General features: G+C 33.9%; 1 protein-coding gene and 1 long non-coding RNA gene across 3 annotated transcripts; both read right to left on the bottom strand.

The window, feature by feature from the left end:
- Positions 1 to 6,149: 6,149 nt before the first annotated feature.
- On the bottom strand, positions 6,150 to 16,085 carry LOC135121686 (CUE domain-containing protein 2-like). Its single transcript, XM_064045973.1, has 4 exons — positions 15,803 to 16,085; positions 15,466 to 15,654; positions 15,096 to 15,418; positions 6,150 to 7,051 (listed from the first exon to the last, which is right to left on the bottom strand). Exons 2-4 carry the CDS (start codon positions 15,635 to 15,637, stop codon positions 6,689 to 6,691), a joined length of 858 nt encoding a protein of 285 aa, XP_063902043.1. The 5' UTR covers positions 15,638 to 15,654; positions 15,803 to 16,085; the 3' UTR covers positions 6,150 to 6,688.
- Positions 16,086 to 16,693: 608 nt separating this feature from the next.
- Positions 16,694 to 19,274, bottom strand: LOC135121691 (uncharacterized). Of its 2 annotated transcripts, XR_010279088.1 has the most exons (3): positions 18,985 to 18,999; positions 18,353 to 18,930; positions 16,694 to 18,215 (listed from the first exon to the last, which is right to left on the bottom strand). It is a non-coding gene; the product is annotated as an uncharacterized LOC135121691 (long non-coding RNA). The 2 variants fall into 2 exon arrangements; XR_010279087.1 differs by having other exon boundaries at positions 18,353 to 19,274.
- Between the last annotated feature and the right edge of the window lie 3,367 nt (positions 19,275 to 22,641).

Genomic DNA, 22,641 nt, shown 5'->3' on the forward strand with positions numbered 1-22,641 from the left:
ATTTTCGATTTGCAATTTTTCGTTTCGATTTTTTGTTTTCTTTATTTTTATAATTTTTCGGTTTTTCAATGTTCCGATTTTATAATTTTTTGTTTCTTCAATTTCAGTTTTTAATTTTATTTATATCTTCAATTTTACGATACGTAATTCTTCGAGTTCTCGTTTTAAAGTTTTTCTATTTTTGAATTTTTGAAATTCTCGAATTTTCAATTTTCATTTCTTCAATTTTTCGCTGTTGAAGTATATATTTTGATTTTATAATTTCTTTTTTTTAGTGTGAAAATTTTCAATTTTTGGATTTTTCAGTATTTTGATTTGGAATTTTTCGATTTTTCAGTGTCTCGATGTTTCAATTTTTCGTTTCGTTTTTAAATTTTTAGTTTTTTCATTTTAATCTGTAATGATACTTTTAATTTTAAAATTTTTCACTCTTCATTTTCACAATTTTAGAATTTTTCCATTTTTCAATTAGAGAATTTCCCTTTATTCAGTTTTTGAATTTCTCAATATTTAATTTTTCAATTTTTCGATCTTTCACTGTTACAGTTCGACTTAAAAATTTTGACGTTTTTATCATTTTTCGGTTTTATAATTTTCGAAATTTTGAATTTTGCAATTTTTAAATTTCTCAAAGATTGAATTATTCAATTCTTTCATTTTTCATTTCTTCAAATTTTCGATTTGCAATTCTTTGTTTCGGTTTTTTGTTCTCTTTATTTTAACTAATTTTCGTTTTGTCGATGTTGCGATTTAATAATTTTTTGTTTCTTCAATTTGGCGAGTTTTCATTTTGAAGTTTTTCAGTTTTTCAATTTTTGAGATTTTTGATGTTTCAGTTTTTAGATTTTCCAATTTTTCGAATTTTCAATTTTCATTTCTTCAATTTTTCGGCTTTTCAGTATTTCGATTTGAAATTTTTCGTTTTTTCATGTCAATATGTGATGATATTTTTAATTTTATAATTTTTTACTCTCATTTTTACAGTTTTAGAATTTTTCCATTTCATTCCAATTAGAAGATTTTATAACTTTTCCATTTATTCGATTTTTAAATTTTTCGATATTAAAGTTTTCAATTTTTCAATCTTTCACTGTAACAGTTTTTCGACTTTCAAATTTTGACGATTCTATTATTTTTCGGTCTTACAGTTTTCGAAATTTTGAATACATTGTTTTTGGATTGTTTTTTTTTATTTCAATTTCTGGCGTATTCAATTTTTATTTTTTCAATTTTTCGATTCTTTAATTTTTCATTTCTGCAAATTTTCGATTCGCAATTTTTTGTTTCGGTTTTTTATTTTCTTTATTTTTACAATTTTTCAGTTTTTCAATGTTCCAATTTTATAATCATTTTATCTTTTAGTTCCAGTTTTTTTTTGTTTCTTAATTTTACGATATGTAACGTCTTCGAGTTGTTTTGAAGTTCTTCAGTTTTTGGATCTTTTTTATTTTTGATGTTTGAGTTTTTGGATTTTGTAATTTTTCGATTTTCAATTACATGAGTCTTCAATTTATAATTTTCGAATTTTTGGATTTTTCAACTCATTTCCTCAATTTTTCGGTTTTGTAATATTTTGATTTTATACTTTTCTTTTTTCAATGTGAAAATTTTCTATTTTTGGATTTTTCAGTATTTCAATGTTTCGATTTTGAATTAGAGTATTTTAAAACTTTTCCATTTGTCCGATTTTTGAATTTTTCTATTTTTAATTTTTTAATTCCCTGATATTTAATTTTTCAGTTTTTTTATCTTTCACTGTGACTGTTTTTCGATTTTAAACTTGTGACGATTTTATAATAATTTTTCGGTTTTACAGTTTTCGAACTTTTGAATTTTGCAGTGTTTAGGTTTTGCTATTTTTGATTTAAATTTCTCGAGTATTCAATTTGTTTCTTCAATTTTTCGATTCTTTAATTTTTCATTTCTGCAAATTTTAGATTTGCAATTTTTTGTTTCGGTTTTTTTATTTTCTTTCTTTTTACAATTTTTCGGTTTTCCAATGTCCCGATTTTATAATTTTTTGTTTCTTCAATTTCAGTTTTTAATTTTATTTTTTTCTTCAGTTTGACGATATGTCGAGTTCTCGTTTTAGTTTTTCAGTTTTTCGATTTTTCAAATTTTTGATGTTTCAGTATTCAGATTTATATTTTTTCCAATTTCAATTTCATGCTTTTTCAGTATTTTGATTTTATAATTTTCTTTTTTTTTTTCAATGTGAATATTTTTACTATTTGGGTTTTTCCGTACATATTTGGATTTGGAATTTTTCGATGTTTAAGTATCTCGATGTTTCAATTTTTCGATTCGAATTGCAATTTTTCGTTTTTTTCATTTTAATATGTAATGATATTTTTAATTTTATGATTTTTCCTTCATTTTTACAATTTTAAAATTTTTCCATTTTTCAATTAGAGGATTTTAAAACTTTCCCCTTTGTTCAGTTTTTTTTTAATCTTTGAATTTCTCGATATTTAATTTTTCATTTTTTCTATCTTTCAGTGTTACAGTTATTCGACTTAAAATTTTTTACGTTTCTATAATTTTTCGGTTCTATAATTTTCTAAATTTTGATTTTTACAATTTTTAAATTTCCCGAATATTCAGTTTTTCGATTCTTTCATTTTTCATTTCTTCAAATTTTCGGTTTGCAATTCTTTATTTCGTTTTTTATTTTCTTTATTTAAACTAATTTTCGGTTTTTTAATGTTCCGATTTTATAATTTTTTGGTTCTTCAATTTTATTTTTTAATTTTTTTTTTGTTTCTTTAATTTGACGATATGTAACTTTTCGAGTTTTTATTTTGAAGTTTTTTAGTTTTTCGATTTTTCAGATTTTTGATGTTGAAGTTTTACATTTTGTAATTTTTCGAATTTCAATTTGACGAGTCTTCCATCTTCAATTTTTCAATTTTCATTTCTTCAATTTTTCGGTTTTTCAGTATTTTAATTTTTCAGTTCTTCAAATTTTCGGTTCACAATGTTTTGTTTCGGTTTTTATTTTTTTTATTTTTACAATTTTAGGGTTTTTTAATGTTCCGATTTTATAATTTTTTGGTTCTTCAATTTTATTTTTTATTTTTTTTTTGTTTCTTTAATTTGACGATATGTAACTCTTCGAGTTTTTATTTTGAAGTTTTTTAGTTTTTCGATTTTTCAGATTTTTGATGTTGAAGTTTTACATGTTGTAATTTTTCGAATTTCAATTTGACGAGTCTTCCATTTTCAATTTTTCAATTTTCATTTCTTCAATTTTTCGGTTTTTCAGTATTTTAATTTTTCAGTTCTTCAAATTTTCGGTTCACAATGTTTTGTTTCGGTTTTTATTTTTTTTATTTTTACAATTTTAGGGTTTTTCAATGTTCCGATTTTATTGTTTTTTGTCTCTTCAATTCCAGTTTTTATTTTCTTTGTTTCTTCAATTTTACGGTATGTATCGTCTTCGAGTTGTTTTAAAGTTCTTCAGTTTTTCGATTTTTCAAATTTTTGATGTTTCAGTTTTTGGATTTTTTAATTTTTCGATTTTCAGTTACACGAGTCATCAATTTATAATTTTCGAATTTTTGGATTTTTCAAATTCATTTCTTCAATTTTTCGGTTTTTCAATATTTTGATTTTATAATTTTCGTTTTTCAACGTGAAAATTTTCTATTTTTGGATTTATCAGTATTTCGATTTGCAATTTTTCGGTTTTTCAATTTTAGATTTTTCAGTATTTCGATGTTTGGATTTTGAATTAGAGTATTTTAAAACTTTTCCATTTGTTCGATTTAATTTTCCAATCTTTCACTGTTACAGTTTTTCGACTTTAAAATTTTGACGATTCTATTATTTTTCGGTTTTACAGTTTTCGAAATTTTGAATTTTAGTTTTTGGATTATGCTTTTTTTTATTTAAATTTCTCGTGTGTTCAATTTTATTTTTTTCAATTCTTCGATTCTTTAATTTTTCATTTCTGCAAATTTTCAATTTGCAATTTTTTGTTTCGGTTTTTTATTTTCTTTATTTTTACAATTTTTCGGTTTTTCAATGTTCCGATTTTATAATCATTTTTTCTTTTAATTCCAGTTTTTATATTTATTTTTTTTTGTTTTTTAATTTTACGATATGTAACGTCTTCGAGTTGTTTTGAAGTTCTTCAGTTTTTGGATTTTTTTTTATTTTTGATGTTTGAGTTTTTGGATTTTGTAATTTTTCGATTTTCAATTACACGAGTCTTCAATACATAATTTTCGAGTTTTTGGATTTTTTAACTCATTTCTTCAATTTTTCGGTTTTTCAATATTTTGATTTTATACTTTTCTTTTTTCAATGTGAAAATTCTTGGATTCGTCAGTATTTCGATTTGCAATTTTTCGGTTTTTCAATTTAAGATTTTTCAGTATTTCGATGTTTCGATTTTGAATTAGAGTATTTTAAAACATTTCCATTTATTTGATTTTTGAATTTTTCGATTTTTAATTTTTGAATTTCTCGATATTTAATTTTTCAATTTTTCAATCTCTCACTATAAGTTTTTCGACTTTGAAACTTTGACGATTATATAATTTTTCGGTTTTACAATTTTTTTACTTTTGAATTTTGCAATTTTTGATTTAAGTTTCTCGAGTATTCAATTTTTAATTTTTCGATTCCTTCATTTTTCATTTCTTCAAATTTTCGATTTGAAATTTTTTCGCTTCGGTTTTTTATTTTCTTTATTTTTACGATTTTTCGGTTTTTCAATGTTCCGATTTCATAATTTTTTGTTTCTTCAGTTCCAGTTTTTATTTTTTTTTTGTTTCTTCAATTTTACCGATATGTAACTATTGGAGTTCCCGTTTTAAAGTTTTTCAGTTTTTCAATTTTTCAAATTTTTGATGTTTCAGTTTTTAAATTTTCTTTTTTTCAATGTGAAAATTTTCAATTTTTGGATTTTTCTATATTACGGTTTGAAATTTTTCGGTTTTTCAGTTTTAGATTTTTCAGTATCTCGATATATCGATATTTTATTTCCATTTGCAATTTTGTGTGTTTTCATTTTTCATTTAGAAAATTTTAAAACTTTTATGTTCGAATTTTTTCCATTTATCAGTTTTAAATTTTTGTACTTCTCGATATTTAATTTTACAATTTCTCCATATTTAATTTTTTCATTTTTCGATTTTTCACTGTTACAGTTTTTTTACTTTAAAATTTTGACGATTCTATAAATTTTCGGTATTACAATTAGTGGATTTTCCACTTTTTCGAATTAATTTATTTGTTATTTTTTCCAATTTTTCGTTTCTTCAGTTCTTTGATTTGCAGTTTTCCGAGTTTCCACTTTTTCGATTTTGCAATTTCAATATTTTCCAATTTTTAAAATTTTTCAACTTTTCGATAAAAAAATGGAAAAGTTGTAAAATTGAAAAATCAAAAATGAAAAAACGAAAAAGTTTAACATGAAAACTTTGAAACATCTAAAAATTGGAAATCAACAACTTGGAAGATTGAAGAAATCTAAAAATTGCAAAATTGAAAAATTAAAAAATTGGGAAAATGATAAATAAAAATCAAAATTTGAAAGAATTAAAAATTTAGAAACTGAAAAATCGAAAAATGAAATAATTGTAATATCGGAAAATTGCAAAATTGAAGAAACAAAAAATTGAAAAAACGAGAAATTATAAAACCGAAATAATGAAAAAGGAAAAATTGAAAAAAACAAAGAAAACGAAAAGTTGGTATAATCACAAAATTGGTACATAAATTCAGATTTTTCGAAAAATCGTAAGATTTGATTTTGCGAATTTAATTTTTCTATGATAACCCTTATAAAATTAAATCAAAATATGTATGTGATGTTAAAGTAAATGTAAAGAAGCATGCTACGCGTTTATTTTAATTGAGTTTTGCCATTATAAAATTTTGTGATGACATCATTGATGGATAGATACTAATAATAATGGTACTGAATTCTCAAATTTTCGAGAGAATGTTATTCAAATTTTGGTTAACGTTTTACCATCTATACGATATTCCTAGTAAACATAAAATCTGACAACAATCGATCTAGTAGTTTCGGAATTTTATTTAATGAGCTGTGTAAAGCGAGCATCCCTCTATTCTAATTTTAATTTCATTGGGTGTAGAAGTACGAAGGGTATATCAGGGAAAATAAAACTCACCAGTACACTTAACATATCTTATATTTAACCAATAAAAGGTAAAAAAGGCTACCGTAAAAAGAACAACTTTCACACACGAACATAAACACGATTGGAGTAAAACCTTAAAATAATGAGGATCATAACTTAATTTACAAACAACACAACAAATAGTGAAGCCCTGTCAGGAATCAATATTAATATCACTCAGAATCGACATAAGATAGAGAAAATGTAAGAAAATACATTTACTTTACGAGAATCACAGGTATTTAAAAATGAATCAGTAGGATACAATTCGCACACAACGCGGACGCCGCCGCCGCCGCCGCCCGCTTTTTGACTAGTCTTGCATCTTACACTTTAATAATACTAACGGTGTACGATAAAAGGAGCAAGTTGTTGGGTTCCGGACGCGCCGTCCCCTACCCAACACTTGCTCCTTATAGCTAGTTAAAAGTGCCAAACTTTACATAAATATAGCCTACGTATCTACTGGATATTGAAATATAGCTAAGACACGCCCCAGCCCCGCCCATCCGATCGTCCCGCCAATTTATTGGTTACGGGGTGTGGCCTTTCTTGTTCTTCTTCAGCGATATGTCGTCGACGTCCTCCCCCTTCTTCACCTCGGTGAAGCGCTCACCCTTCAAACTGACGATCTTGTTGTCGCGGTAGCGCACCAACTTCTTCGGCTCGACCTTGGGCGCCACGGGCCGGTGCTCCTTGGTGAACGAGTCCTTGTCGATGTACGAGTAGCGCTCGATTATGCGGTTCTTCAGCTCGGCGTCGTCGATCATGGTCTTGTTCACGTGGATCGTCAGCGAGTTGTTCTGGTTGAGGCACTGCCCGTTCTCCTGGCGATCGATCAGGATCTGGGTGGCGCGCTCGATGTCGCCGCTGGCGATGGCGAGGCAGTGCTTCACCTGAGAACAATGGGATGTAACGGACAGAATTTGCGGGTGGGGAATAGACAACACTTTTTAATCACTCAAATATTTATTCGTATTATTTATTTTCTAGGTCAACGTGGATATCAAGTCCTGCATTAATCCGAATTTTCCAATAGAGGCCTGTCTTCAAGTGTAACTACAGTTTGGGACACGGAATTTCAAACGACCTGTCAATCATAATGACAATAAGGTATAAGACTACAATGTTTTGAAATGTCAGAAAGTTGGTTGTCGTTTGAAATTCCGTGTCCCTAACCGTACAAAACTTCGTTTACCGAACAGATGGAGTTAAGACAAACTGCTATTGTTCATTTGATAACTAAAGTTTTTTGTTTTGTAGTGGCAGCAATGTAACTCTTGACGGTCAACAAAATTTAATTTGATTTCTGAAATGATTAAGACAAGGTAGGAATGGAAGCAGTAACTTTTTCATTTTTAGTGTGGCAGCCTTGATTTTTATGACAACTACCACTGCCAACCATAGCAAGACAAATTGTCGTTTTTGCTTGTCACTAGATTTGGTTACTTGACTTTTGTTTTATGTGTGTAATTTGGAATTTTAACATCAATAATTTTTTCCAACCAAAGTCATATTTGACATTTTGCGCCAAGAGCTGCACTCAAAAAATAAAATGTGTTCATTAAGGTTGTGAACTGTCAAAGTGCCATCATGTTGGCCTCACTGGTGAAAAATTAATAGGGATTTAAAAAAATCTGTAGTGGCAGCAATGTAATGATAAGTTTTTGATAACCCTTGACGGACACCAAAATTTAATTTGAATTCTACGTTGTAAAAGCAGCTTTTATAGAAATTTAATAAATCTAGCAAATGGTTGAGACAAGGTAACAATGAAAGTAGTACGTTTTACATTTTTTGTGTGGCAGCCTTGATTTATATGACAAGAAAAACAACTACCAACCAAAGCAAGACAAATTATCGTTTTTGCTTGTCACTAAATTTGGTTACTTTACTCTTGATTTGTGTGTGTAATTGGGAATTTTAACATCAATAATTTTTTCCAACTAAAGTCACATTTGACATTTTGCGCCAAGAGCTGCAGTCAAAAAATAAAATGTTTCCATTAAAGTTGTGAACTGTCAAAGTGCCATCATGTTGGCCTCACTTGTGAAAAATTAATAGGGATTTAAAAAAATCTGTAGTGGCAGCAATGTAATGACAGTTATTGATAACCCTTGACGGACACCAAAATTTAATTTGAATTCTACGTTGTAAAGACAGCTTGTTTAGAAATTTAATAAATCTAGCAAATGGTTGAGACAAGGTAACAATGAAAGTAGTACATTTTACATTTTTTGTGTGGCAGCCTTGATTTATATGACAACAAAAACAACTACCAACCAAAGCAAGACAAATTATCGTTTTTGCTTGTCACTAAATTTGGTTACTTTACTCTTGATTTGTGTGTGTAATTGGGAATTTTAACATCAATAATTTTTTCCAACTAAAGTCACATTTGACATTTTGCGCCAAGAGCTGCACTCAAAAAATAAAATGTGTTCATTAAGGTTGTGAACTGTCAAAGTGCCATCATGTTGGCCTCACTGGTGAAAAATGAATAGGGATTTAAAAAAATCTGTAGTGGTAGCAATGTAATGATAAGTTACTGATAAACCTTGACGGACACCAAAATTTAATTTGAATTCTGGGTTGTAAATGCAGCTTTTATAGAAATTTAATAAATCTAGCAAATGGTTAAGACAAGGTAACAATCAAAGAAGTACGTTTTACATTTTTAGTGTGGCAGCCTTGATTTATATGACAACAAAAACAACTACCAACCAAAGCAAGACAAATTATCGTTTTTGCTTGTCACTAATTTTGGTTACTTTACTCTTGTTTTGTGTGTGTAATTGGGAATTTTAGCATCAATAATTTTTTCCAACTAAAGTCACATTTGACATTTTGCGCCAAGAGCTGCACTCAAAAAATAAAATGTGTTCATTAAGGTTGTGAACTGTCAAAGTGCCATCATGTTGGCCTCACTAGTGAAAAATTAATGGGGATTTAAAAAAATCTGTATTGGCAGCAATGTAATGATAAGTTATTGATAATCCTTGACGGACATCAAAATTTAATTTGAATTCTACGTTGTAAAGGCAGCTTTTGTAGAAATTTAATAAATCTAGCAAATGGTCGAGACAAGGTAACAATGAAAGTAGTACCTTTTACATTTTTTGTGTGGCAGCCTTGATTTATATGACAACAAAAACAACTACCAACCAAAGCAAGACAAATTATCGTTTTTGCTTGTCACTAAATTTGGTTACTTTACTCTTGTTTTGTGTGTGTAATTGGGAATTTTAACATCAATAATTTTTTCCAACCAAAGTCACATTTGACATTTTGCGCCAAGAGCTGCACTCAAAAAATAAAATGTGTTCATTAAGATTGTGAACTGTGAAAGTGCCATCATGTTGGCCTCACTGGTGAAAAATTAATAGGGATTTAAAAAAATCTGTAGTGGTAGCAATGTAATGATAAGTTATTGATAACCCTTGACGGCCACCAAAATTTAATTTGAATTCTACGTTGTAAAGGCAGCTTTTATAAAAATTTAATAAATCTAGCAAATGGTTGAGACAAGGTAACAATGAAAGTAGTTACATTTTTTGTGTGGCAGCCTTGATTTATATGACAATAAAAACAACTACCAACCAAAGCAAGACAAATTATCGTTTTTGCTTGTCACTAAATTTGGTTACTTTACTCTTGCTTTGTGTGTGTAATTGGGAATTTTAACATCAATAATTTTTTCCACCAAAGTCACATTTGACATTTTGCGCCAAGAGCTGCACTCAAAAAATAAAATGTGTTCATTAAGGTTGTGAACTGTCAAAGGGCCATCATGTTGGCCTCACTGGTGAAAAATTAATAGGGATTTAAAAAAATCTGTAGTGGTAGCAATGTAATGATAGTTATTGATAACCCTTGACGGACAACAAAATTTAATTTGAATTCTACGTTGTAAAGGCAGCTTTTGTAGAAATTTAATAAATCTAGCAAATGGTTGAGACAAGGTAACAATGAAAGTAGTACCTTTTACATTTTTTGTGTGGCAGCGTTGATTTATATGACAACAAAAACAACTACCAACCAAAGCAAGACAAATTATCGTTTTTGCTTGTCACTAAATTTGGTTACTTTACTCTTGTTTTGTGTGTGTAATTGGGAATTTTAGCATCAATAATTTTTTCCAACCAAAGTCACATGTGACATTTTGCGCCAAGAGCTGCACTCAAAAAATAAAATGTGTTCATTAAGGTTGTGAACTGTCAAAGTGCCATCATGTTGGCCTCACTGGTGAAAAATTAATAGGGATTTAAAAAAATCTGTAGTGGTAGCAATGTAATGACAATTATTGATAACCCTTGTTGGACACCAAAATTTAATTTTAATTCTGGGTCGTAAAGGTAGCCTTTGTAGAAATTTAATAAATCTAGCAAATGGTTGAGACAAGGTAACAATGAAAGTAGTACCTTTTGCATTTTTTGTGTGGCAGCCTTGATTTATATGACAACAAAAACAACTACCAACCAAAGCAAGACAAATTATCGTTTTTGCTTGTCACTAGATTTGGTTACTTTACTCTTGTTTTGTGTGTCAATTGGAATTTTAACATCAATAATTTTTTCCAACTAAAGTCACATTTGACATTTTGCGCCAAGAGCTGCACTCAAAAAATAAAATGTGTTCATTAAGGTTGTGAACTGTCAAAGTGCCATCATGTAGTGGCAGCAGTGGAATGATAGTAATAATAATAGAAATAATTGAGACAAGGTAGGAATGAAAGCTGTAACTTTTACATTTTTGGTGTGGCAGCCTTGATTTTTATGACAACACTAACAAAGGTTGCCATTACAAGAATATCAAATTATTTGACATTTTCACTACCAACCAAAGCAAAACAAATTATTATTTTTTTCTTCTAACTTGATCTGGTCACTTTACTCTTGTTTTGTGTATGTAATGTGGAATTTTAACGTCAAGTAATTTTTTCAACGAGTCACATTTGACATTTTGTACCAACAGCTGCGCTTAACAATAAAATTTGGTTATTAAGGTTGCGAAATGTCAAAGTGCTACAATGTTGGCCTCACTGGTGAAAAATTAACAAGGATTTAAAAAATTTGTAGTGGCAGCAGTGCAATGTTAGTTATTGACAACCCTTGACGGTCAACAAAATTCAATGTGATTTCTCGGTTGTAAAGGCAACTTTTGTAGAAATTTAAACACAGGAAATGATTGAGTCAAGATAGAAATAAAAGCAGTAACTTTTATATTTTTAGTGTGGCAGTCTTGATTTTTATGACAACACTAACAAAGGTTGTCATTACGAAGACATCAAATTATTTGACATTTTCACTACCAACCAAAGCAAGACAAATCATTATTTTTTTCTTCTAACTTGATCTGGTTACTTTACTCTTGTTTTGTATGTGTAATTTGGAATTTTAACGTCAAGCAATTTTTTCAACGAAAGTCACATTTGACATTTTGTACGAACAGTTGCGCTTAACAATAAAATTTGTTTATTAAGGTTGCGAAATGTCAAAGTGCTACGATGTTGGCCTCACTGGTGAACAATTAACAGGGATTTAAAAAATTTGTAGTGGGAGTAGTGGAATGATAGTAATTGACAACCCTTGACGGTCAACAAAATTCAATGTGATTTCTCGGTTGTAAAGGCAACTTTTGTAGAAATTTAAACACAGGAAATGATTGAGACAAGCTAGAAATGAACGCAGTAACTTTTACATTTTTAGTGTGGCACCCTTGATTTTTATGATAACACTAACAAAGGTTGTCATTACGACGACATCAAATTATTTGTCATTTTCACTACCAACCAAAGCAAGACAAATCATTATTTTTTTCTTCTAACTTGATCTGGTTACTTTACTCTTGTTTTGTATGTGTAATTTGGAATTTTAACGTCAAGCAATTTTTTCAACGAAAGTCACATTTGACATTTTGTACGAACAGCAGCGCTTAACAATAAAATTTGTTTATTAAGGTTGCGAAATGTCAAAGTGCTACGATGTTGGCCTCACTGGTGAAAAATTAACAGGGATTTAAAAAATTTGTAGTGGCAGTAGTGGAATGATAGTAATTGACAACCCTTGACGGTCAACAAAATTCAACGTGATTTCTCGGTTGTAAAGGCAACTTTTGTAGAAATTTAAACACAGGAAATGATTGAGTCAAGATAGAAATGAAAGCAGTAACTTTTACATTTTTAGTGTGGCACCCTTGATTTTTATAATAACACTAACAAAGGTTGTCATTACGAAGACATCAAATTATTTGACATTTTCACTACCAACCAAAGCAAGACAAATCATTATTTTTTTCTTTTAACTTGATCTGGTTCCTTTACTTTTGTTTTGTATGTGTAATTTGGAATTTTAACGTCAATTAATTTTTCCAACGAAAGTCACATTTGACATTTTGTTCCAACAGCTGCGCTTAACAATAAAATTTGTTTATTAAGGTTGCGAAATGTCAAAGTGCTACAATGTTGGCCCACTGGTGAAGAATTAACAGGGATTTAAAAAATTTGTAGTGGCAGTAGTGGAATGATAGTAATTGACAACCCTTGACGGTCAACAAAATTCAATGTGATTTCTCGGTTGTAAAGGCAACTTTTGTAGAAATTTAAACACAGGAAATGATTTTAGACAAGGTAGGAATGAAAGCAGTAACTTTTACATTTTTAGTGTGGCAGTCTTGATTTTTAGAACAACACTAACAAAATCTGCCATTACGAAGACATAAAATTATTTGACATTTTCACTACCAACCAAAGCAAGACAAATTTTTTTTTTTCCTCTAGCTTGATCTAGTTACTTTACTCTTGATTTGTATGTATAATTTGGAATTTTAACGTCAATTAATTTTTCAACGAAAGTCACATTTGACATTTTGTACCAACAGCTGCGCTTAACAATAAAATTTGTTTATTAAGGTTGCGAAATGTCAAAGTGCTACAATGTTGGCCTCACTGGTGCAAAATTAACAGCGATTTAAAAAAATTGTAGTGGCAGCAGTGGAATGATGGTTATTGACGACTCTTGACGGTCACAAAATTCAATATGATTTCTCGGTTGTAAAGGCAACTTATAGAAATGATTGAGACAAGGTAGGAATGAAAGCAGTAACTTTTACATTTTTGGTGTGGCAGCCTTGATTTTTATGACAACACTTACAAACGTTGCCATTACGAAGACATCAAATTATTTGACATTTTCACTACCAACCAAAGCAAGACAATTTTTTTTTTTCCTCTAGCTTGATCTAGTTACTTTACTCTTGATTTGGATGTATAATTTGGAATTTTAACGTCAATTAATTTTTTCAACGAAAGTCACATTTGACATTTTGTACCAACAGCTGCGCTTAACAATAAAATGTGTCTATTAAGGTTGCGAAATGTCAAAGTGCTGCAATGTTGGCTTCACTAGTGAAAAATCAACAGGGATTTAAAAAAATTGTAGAGGCAGCAGTGCAATGATAGTCATTGACAACCCTTGACGGTCAACAAAATTCAATGTGATTTCTCGGTTGTAAAGGCAACTTTTGTAGAAATTTAAACACAGGAAATGATTGAGACAAGGTAGAAATGAACGCAGTAACTTTTACATTTTTAGTGTGGCACCCTTGATTTTTATGATAACACTAACAAAGGTTGTCATTACGACGACATCAAATTATTTGTCATTTTCACTACCAACCAAAGCAAGACAAATCATTATTTTTTTCTTCTAACTTGATCTGGTTACTTTACTATTGTTTTGTATGTGTAATTTGGAATTTTAACGTCAAGCAATTTTTTCAACGAAAGTCACATTTGACATTTTGTACGAACAGCTGCGCTTAACAATAAAATTTGTTTATTAAGGTTGCGAAATGTCAAAGTGCTACAATGTTGGCCTCACTGGTGAAAAATTAACAGGGATTTAAAAAATTTGTAGTGGCAGTAGTGGAATGATAGTAACTGACAACCCTTGACGGTCAACAAAATTCAATGTGATTTCTCGGTTGTAAAGGCAATTTTTGTAGAAATTTAAACACAGGAAATGATTTTAGACAAGGTAGGAATGAACTTTTACATTTTTAGTGTGGCAGCCTTGATTTTTATGACAACACCAACAAAAGGTGCCAATACGAAGGCATCAAATTATTTGACATTTTCATTACCAACCAAAGCAAGACAAATTATTATTTTTTTCTTCTAACTTGATCTGGTTACTTTACTCTTGTTTTGTATGTGTAATTTGTAATTTTAGCGTCAATTAATTTTTCCAACGAAAGTCACATAATGTCAAAGTGACATAATGTTGGCCTCCCTGATGAAAAATTACTAGGGATTTAAAAAATCTGTAGCCGCTCCAGTATAATGATAGTTATTGATAACCCTTGACGGGTTGTAAAGGCATCTTTTGTAGAAATTTAAATCTAAGAAAGGGTCGAGATAAGGTAGGTACGAAAGCAGTAACTTTTAGTTTCTTGATGTGGTAGCCTTGATTTAATTTATATGATAACAAAAAAAGGTATAGAACGAAATAAATTAATTTGACATTTTCTCTACCAACCAAAGCAACGCAAATTATTATGTTCTTGTAACTATATCTAGTTACTTTACTCTTGTTTTGTATTTATATGTAATTTGGAATCTTACTGTCAATCAATTTTCCCAACGAAAGTCACATTTGACATTTTACGCCAACAGTTACCCAAAGAAATAAAGTTTGCTCATTAAAGTTCCGAATTGTCAAAATGTCACCAAGTTGGCCTAACTGGTGAAAAATTAATAGGGATTTAAAAAATCTGGATTGGCAGCAATGCAATTGACAACCCTTGACGGATACCGAAATTTAATTTGACTTCTGAGTTGTAAAAGAAGTGTTTTATCGAAATTTAAACAAAGTCAAGTGAATTTAAATCATGTACATAATAAAAATAACCCCAAAACTACAACTACAAAAATCAACAAACCTCGATCGAGCACACCGTCGGAAACATCTCCTGCAAAACGTCAATCTCGTCCAAAAAGTCACAACAAGAGCTGTCCGTGGAGCCCCCGTCGCTCATCTCCGACAACCTGTGCACCCTCTTTGGCACGTCGAAGCTCTCCCTGTTATCCAGCTGCCTCGGTTTGGTCTTGGGAACGATCTCCGGTAACGAAATCTCAACGACCGACTTTTCTTCAGGCTCGTCGACCCGCAACTTGGCAGCCAGTTCGAAAATCCACTGACACACGGTGGCGTGATTTATCGACTCGAATTCGGGAAAATAAGCGGACATCATTTCGCAGAAATCTGCAACCCGATGGTACAATGGGTAGAATGAGCGCAAGTCGATTTACCTTCGACGTTGAAGACCGGGTCTGAGCTGACGTCCTCGAGTATCGCGATTACGTAGGACAACACGATGTCGTCGATTAGAGTTAGATCGGCGTTGGTGGTGTGTGTTCGGACGAATTCGAAGAGGGAGTCTTTGATGGTGACTTCTTGATCGGCGATGGCTTTCTTCGACATTTTTTGATTGGAGTCGGCTGGAATTGTGTTTGTTTTGAGTGGTTTTGCGAGAGAGGCGGCGGAGAGAGAGAAAAAAGCACTAATTGGGAGAGGGTTCTTTGTGGTCGCGGGTGGCGTTAGCGGGACTTGTTTTTGGGGTTATCAATGAAAGTTGGCGTGTTGTACCTGGTGTTTGGTGGCAAAAGGCAGAATTTGCGGGTTGTTGCGAGAAATACGGAGATTTTCAATTTGTACGATTCAATCAATAACACAACAAACTTGACGGCTGCTGGTGGCGCCACCACACGTCAAATGTCAAAATGGGAAAAGGTGTGCGTTTGACCTCAGGTGCAAAAGTTCCTATAAATAAACGCGAATTAAAAGACAACAACTAATAAAAGATGAACCAAATGGTGATAAGTTAATCGCAGTTGACCTTGGAGTGTATTTTGGTACACTCGGAAAATTTTAAGGAAATGGTGGGGGCATTTGAACATTGTGTCCAACATGTTTTAGTACCACTGACATCTGACCATCGTTGTTGGGTAATTCCCGGTATTACATTCGGTTTTAAAATGTAGAAGGTAAATAAAAACAAAGATCAAACGTATTTATCAACTAATATGACATTAAAAATGTACATTACAGTGAAATACTAAAATAACTAAAAATGTAGAGGTTGGTAGACCTACATATATTGCAAAATTTTGAGACCCTATCTTTTATTTATGAAATCATCTCATATGGAATTTTCATTGGTAACACGTTAGTAACACTGGAATTCTCTAGAAATGACATAACTGAGATGACATTTTTGTAACATTAATAAATTTCAAAAATTCCGTGTGATGTAGTAATAAAAATAAAGAAAATTGTAGTGTAATAACCCAAACATTCCGCCAAAATCGAAGACATGCGCACAAAATTTGAAAACCCGCGAAAAATTCGAAAAGTGGCCATGAACTGTGATCGTCAACAAAATGGGGACCCTTACGTTGTGTTTAAATGGCGGAATGCGTTCGGATACAAATTAGCGCAATGCGGAGCGGGAAGAGTGTAGGAAGTCAAAGTCAGCGCTGAAAAGGAACATCTTTTATTCAATTTTGGTAAAAAGAGATTTGAACTGAAATGAAATAATTACGTTTATACATATAACAAAACAATTGGCTGAAAATTAGTTCCTCTTAAGGGAGAGGACAAAAGCTGTGAAATAAACTTGATGAGTATATTTTCCCAGCTGCAAAACCTCTCTATCTTTTATAAAAACAATTATAAATTTTGTTATAATATTTTCAAAATCCTAGCAATGACATACAAAAAAAAAAAGTTCGCGAAAGCTCTAGCTAAAGTAATTGGGTGGCATTGCCACAGTTGTCATTTTGGCGTGTTAGAAATTCTTTCTCAGTCAGCAGATAACAATAATACAATTTAATGCAATAAATTTAGAAACAGGGGGTGTGTAGCGCTAGCGGTTCTAGACCTTGTCTTTTTAACTGTCTTTTCGCTCTAACCAGCTACGTACAACCAAGCCACTGGGCCACCTCAAACGTCACACTATCTCCATCCTGTGTTCGCCGGCGCCCGAGGCAACGGCGGCAAGTATTATCCCGTAACTTTACTCCATCCACCGCGGGACACACGACACTGACTCCCACCACTAAAGTTTCCTTTACCAGCAAGACACCCTCCGCATATCCCGTGTTGGCGGCATTCGGTATTGGGAGAAAACAGTCATACGAATGAAAGAAAAATCATCAATTTGAATTTGGGTCGTTCCCCGCTCTCGCTAAACAACCCCGAACATTTTCTAATTAGTCAAATTTAAGTTTTAATATTTTTGAAACTTGAAGAACTATCAAACCCAAACTAAAATTGTGGATATTGCAACAAAGTTTAAGTACGCCACATTTGTTAAAAACTTTTACCCCATCGAGAATTAATTAATTCAAATGTGAATGCAACGGAAAACTGCACATAAAATAATGTCGACAAAAATACATACAAACATACATACAAACATGTCAAACCAACACAATAAAATATAACGTTTGGTACACATTGCGCTTTGAATGTGTGCTTTTCAAAATGGTAAATATAGAATTCACATGGTAACACATAAGTCATAACATAAAACAGTGGTCCAGCTTTCCGTTACTAATTGAGTAATAATTTTTGAGGTCAATCGACATTTCTCTGCTGACTAACACAAAAATGCTCTGGGAGCGTGGATTTTCCAGACTAGCGCCCATTAAAGTCGTCTAGCCTAAACATTGATAATCTCGAGTGGGCCACCTGCACGCTCGCCCCCGCCCTCGCTCTCTCTCTCTTAACGTTTAAATTTTGATTTGAAATTGTCCGAACATGAAAATTTGGAAAAAAGTGACAACTGTGGAAAAACCATCCAAAAACCTTTGGTATAAAATTAATGAAATTGAATTGCATCCTAACTAATGAATTCCCTGAAAAGCCCTGCGACAACGATTTACTGATACTGAAAACCAAAACTAAGAAAACGGCGATTACGTGCGACGAACGTCTGGAGATCTTCTACAGCGGGCCCCGGGTCGTAGCTTGGCGATTTCCACACCAAAACGGCATTCTGGGTGGTTCGCACCGGGTACATAGAGAAGCGGAGATTCGCGTTAGAATAATCTCGCAACAATGTTCAACTAAAGAACCATGCACTCAAGAGCACTAGCTTGCATCCAAAGAAAGATAATTAAATTAAGCACATACCTGTCCAATTCGACCAAACGCCAGCGTTCTTACCGCCCCAAACGTTCCTCCCTCCGCGAGCGAAGAAGCGATTCTCAGCCCCACGAAAGACGGCAGCGGTGGTTGACGGCTCCAACGACAAGGGGGAAAAGTCCAGGTGACAATCGGGGTGAAACCACAATTAATAAAGCTAAAACAATGAAAAACACACAGAAAGCGCTCTGTACAAAATTGTAATACAACCTCGTCTCTGCTGGGTGTTCAAGAACGAACTGTCGCCCCCGGCTCTTCGCGCCGTCCACGCCACAATCTCCCCACCTCCTTGCTTACACAGCGTCTTCGTCGCCCTCGTCGGTTGGGCGCGCTTTGCTTCAAAATTTAAATGCAAAGTAGGCCACTACAGTAGTTTTTCACGTTACCTGTTTCGTACCAAAAAAGTGCCCAATTTCAAGGTTATTAAGGTTTTTAGTGTCTATCAGCCAATACTTACATTTAAGGGATGTCCAAAATTTTATCACTTCACGGAAAAGCCGCCCAAATCTCGACACTTTATTACCGGTCAACAGGGGTGTCCAACAATAACCTTCGTTTCCCTACAACTGTCCAAAATTCTTTTGTTCCCCAAAAGGGATGTTTTATTTGTCATTAAATACCGTCGCCTCCCTGCCGGGTTGCCCAAAGTTTTGTCGTTTCCCGAAAGGGGTGTCCATAACTTTCGGTGCCCTCTTCGATACCAGGTCAGAGGTTTGGACATCCCTCGTGCGATCGAGAACCGAAGTTTTGTACATCCCTTCGAGAAAGCGACGAGGCTTTGGGCAATCCCGTACGGAGATCAAAGAATTTTGTGCACCCCTGTCACAACGAGAGTTGCGAAATTTTGGACACCCTTTTTCGATAACAGTGAAATTTTGGACATCTGTTCGCATAAGAGCTTTCGTTAGTCATCAGGAGTGCACAAAAGTTTTAGATTTGCCTTGCACTTTTTCTGAGAAGGGGCGTCCAAAAATTTCGCCACCGTGCGTAAGGCACAATCAAAATTCGCAGCCGACTTTCGATTATTCGCAAGGGTGACCAAAATTTCTTCGCAATTCTGTCACTTTATAAAGGTATACAAAATTTTCACACGTGTTGTCGGTGATTTTCAGGGGTGTTCAACATTTTGCCACGGTTTCTAGGTCATCAAGTTTTCTTGCCGTTGTGAGGGGTGACCAAAATTTCTATTGCAATCGCAGGTGCGTGCACAACTCTCGTTTCCTACATAATGGATGACCAAAATTTTACTACAGATTTTCGGTTGTCAAGAATGTCCAAAAATGGTTTGCCGCCTTTTAAGGGTGGCCAAAATTTCGTCGCATAACGACAGTTTTCCATGTGTTACCAGGGACGACTAAAAAATGTTTTCGCATTGTCAGCAACTTTCAAGAGTGTCCAAAATTTCTGTGCGACGTCTCAGTCGCTGCCAAGGATGGCGTCGAAGAGATAACCAAAATTTCACTGCGACTGTCAGTGGCATCGCTTTTTAGGGGTGAGCAAAATTTCAAGCTGAGCAATTCTCAACTGATTTCAGGAATGTACAAAACTTTCATTTGTCTCAAAGGTGACCAAAATTTCATGCAGAAATCTCAGCCGATTTTAGGAGTGGCCAAAATTTGTATGAGGTGTTTGCGACTGGTCTTAGGGACGTCCAAAGTTTTCATCGCTCTGTGTAAGGGATGACCAAAATATCACCGCCGGTCTTCGTCCGTTGACAGGATGTCCAAGATTCCTCCTGAATTTTCGCACCACCTTTCAGGGATGTCCAAAATTTCCTCGCACGGTGTCAGGAATGTCCAAATTTTCTCGGTTGTCGACAGGGGTGGCCAAAATTTTTTCGCCACTTTCTTGTCATAGTCAAGGGCGTCCAAACTTTTTGTCGATGTACACAAAAGTTGACCAAAATTTCGTCCAGGATCTTGGCCGAATTCAGGGTGTCCAAAATTTTGGTGCAGATTGGGCTTTTGGACATCCCTCGTAGGATCGAGTACCGACATCGAGAAAACGACAACATTTTTGGCAACCCTGCACGCAAATCAAAGAATTTTGTACATCCCTGTCACGAGAGTTGGGAAATTTTGGACGTCCTTAATTACAAACGAGAAATCCCTGTGAACGTTTTGGACACCCCTTTCTTAGAGCGGCGAAAATTTGGACATCCCTCGACGGCTGCCGAAAATCGTGGTGCGAATTTTGGACACCCCTTCGCACACGAGCTTTTGTTGGTCATCAGGTGTGCACAAAAAACTTCATTCCGATTTCTAGGTCGTTGTCAAGGTGTCCAAAATTTCGCCCAGACATTTCAACCGATTTCAGGACTGGCCAAAATTTTAAGCAATTGTTCATTTGTTGTCTGGGGTGACTAAAAAATTAACTGCGACTTACAGGGATGTCCAAACTATTTCCGCGATTTGGCGCCGCCATAGATGACCACAATTTTATTTCAAGGGATAACCAAACGTCTACTGCGCTGATGTCCACAAATTTCCCACAATTGACCGTATTTAGGGACGCCCAAAATTTTCATCGCTCTGATCGCTCCGGAAAGATAAAAAAAAATCACCGCTGGTTGGTCTTCGTCTGTTGCCAGGGATGTCCAAGTTTCCTCCGGAATTCTCACGCCTTTCAGGGGTGTGCAAAATTTCATTGCATGGTGTTAGAAGAGTTTCCAAAATTTCGTCGAGGGATCTTGGCCGAATTCAGGGTGTCCAAAGTTTTGTGGCAGTTTCTTGCTCGTCGGCAGGTCGGCAGGAGTATCCAAAATTTCCCTGCAATGGATCAAGGGTGCCCAAGATTTTGATACATATTTCCACTGAATTTCAGGGGTGCCCAAAATTTCACAATAAATTTTCATTCGTCCCAAGGGGTGCCTAAAATTTCTCAGCGATGGATCAAGGGTGCCCAAGATTTAATCGAATATTCCCAGTCGATTTCAGGGGTGTCCAAAAGTTCCCTGTGATGGATCAAGGGTGTCCAAGATTTCGTCGGATATTTTCAGCCGATTTCAGGGGTGTCCAAAATTTCGTAATAATTTCTCGCTCATCGCAAGGGGTGTCCAAAATTTTCCCGCGATGGATCAAGGGTGTCCAAGAGTTCGTCGAATATTCCCACTGAGTTTCAAGGGTGTCCAAAATTTTGCACTAATTTCTCTCTTGTCACAAGGGGTGTCCAAAATTTCACCGCAACAGATCAAGGGTGTCCAAGATTTCATCGGATATTTTCAGGGGTGTCCAAAATTTCTCAATAATTTCTCTCTGGTCACAAGGGGTGTCCAAAATTTCTCCGCGATGAATCAAGGGTGTCCAAAATTTTGCAATATTTTCTCACTCATCGCAAGGGGTGTCCAAAGTTTCCCCGTGACGGATCTTAGGGTGTCCAAGAGTTCGTCGATATTCCCACTGAATTTCAGGGGTGTCCAAAATTTTACAATAATTTCTCTCTAGTCACAAGGGGTTTCCAAAATTTCTCCGCGACGGATCAAGGGTGTCCAAAATTTCTCCGCGATGAGGTGTCCAAGCGTTCGTCGTATATTCACACTGAATTGAGAGGTGTCCAAAATTTTGCAATATTTTCTCGCTCATCGCAAGGGGTGTCCAAAGTTTCCCCGTGACGGATCTTAGGGTGTCTAAGAGTTCGTCGATATTCCCACTGAATTTCAGGGGTGTCCAAAATTTCCCCGCGACGGAACAAGGCTGTCCAAGATTTCGTCGGATTTCAGTGGTTTCCAAAATTTCGCAATAATTTCTCGCTCGTCGCAAGGAGTGTCCAAAATTTCTCCGCGATGGATCAAGGGTGTCCAAGAGTTCTTCGGATATTCCCACTGAATTTCAGGGGTGTCCAAAATTTTGCAATAATTTCTCTCTAGTCACAAGGGGTGTCCAAAATTTCTCCGCGATGGTTCAAGGTGTCCAAGAATTCGTCGAACCACTGAATTTCAGGGGTGTTCAAAATTTTGCAATAATTTCTCGCTCGTCGCAAGCGGTGTCCAAGATTTCGTCGGATATTTCCAGTAAATTTCAGGGGTGCACAAAAATTGTTCGCAATTCTCGTATCGCTTTTAGGGGTGTCCAAAATTTCGTCGCGATTTCTAGGTCGTCGTCAGGGATGTCCAAAATTCTTTTTCAATTTTCTTGGTATTTTTAGGGGTGTCTAAAAAGTGTTGCATATTCTCTATCACTTTCCAACGACAATGAAAATGTTGACTCTTTTTGCAGGGACGCCCAAAATCTGGACAGTGGCGGGTATGCGGGAAGGACAGGGCCGAAATAATAGGGGTA

This window comes from Zophobas morio, unplaced genomic scaffold, assembly GCF_036711695.1.
Source record: "Zophobas morio isolate AGI-343-1 ecotype UQ-CSIRO unplaced genomic scaffold, CSIRO_AGI_Zmor_V1 ptg000669l, whole genome shotgun sequence".
NCBI lineage: Eukaryota > Metazoa > Arthropoda > Insecta > Coleoptera > Tenebrionidae > Zophobas > Zophobas morio.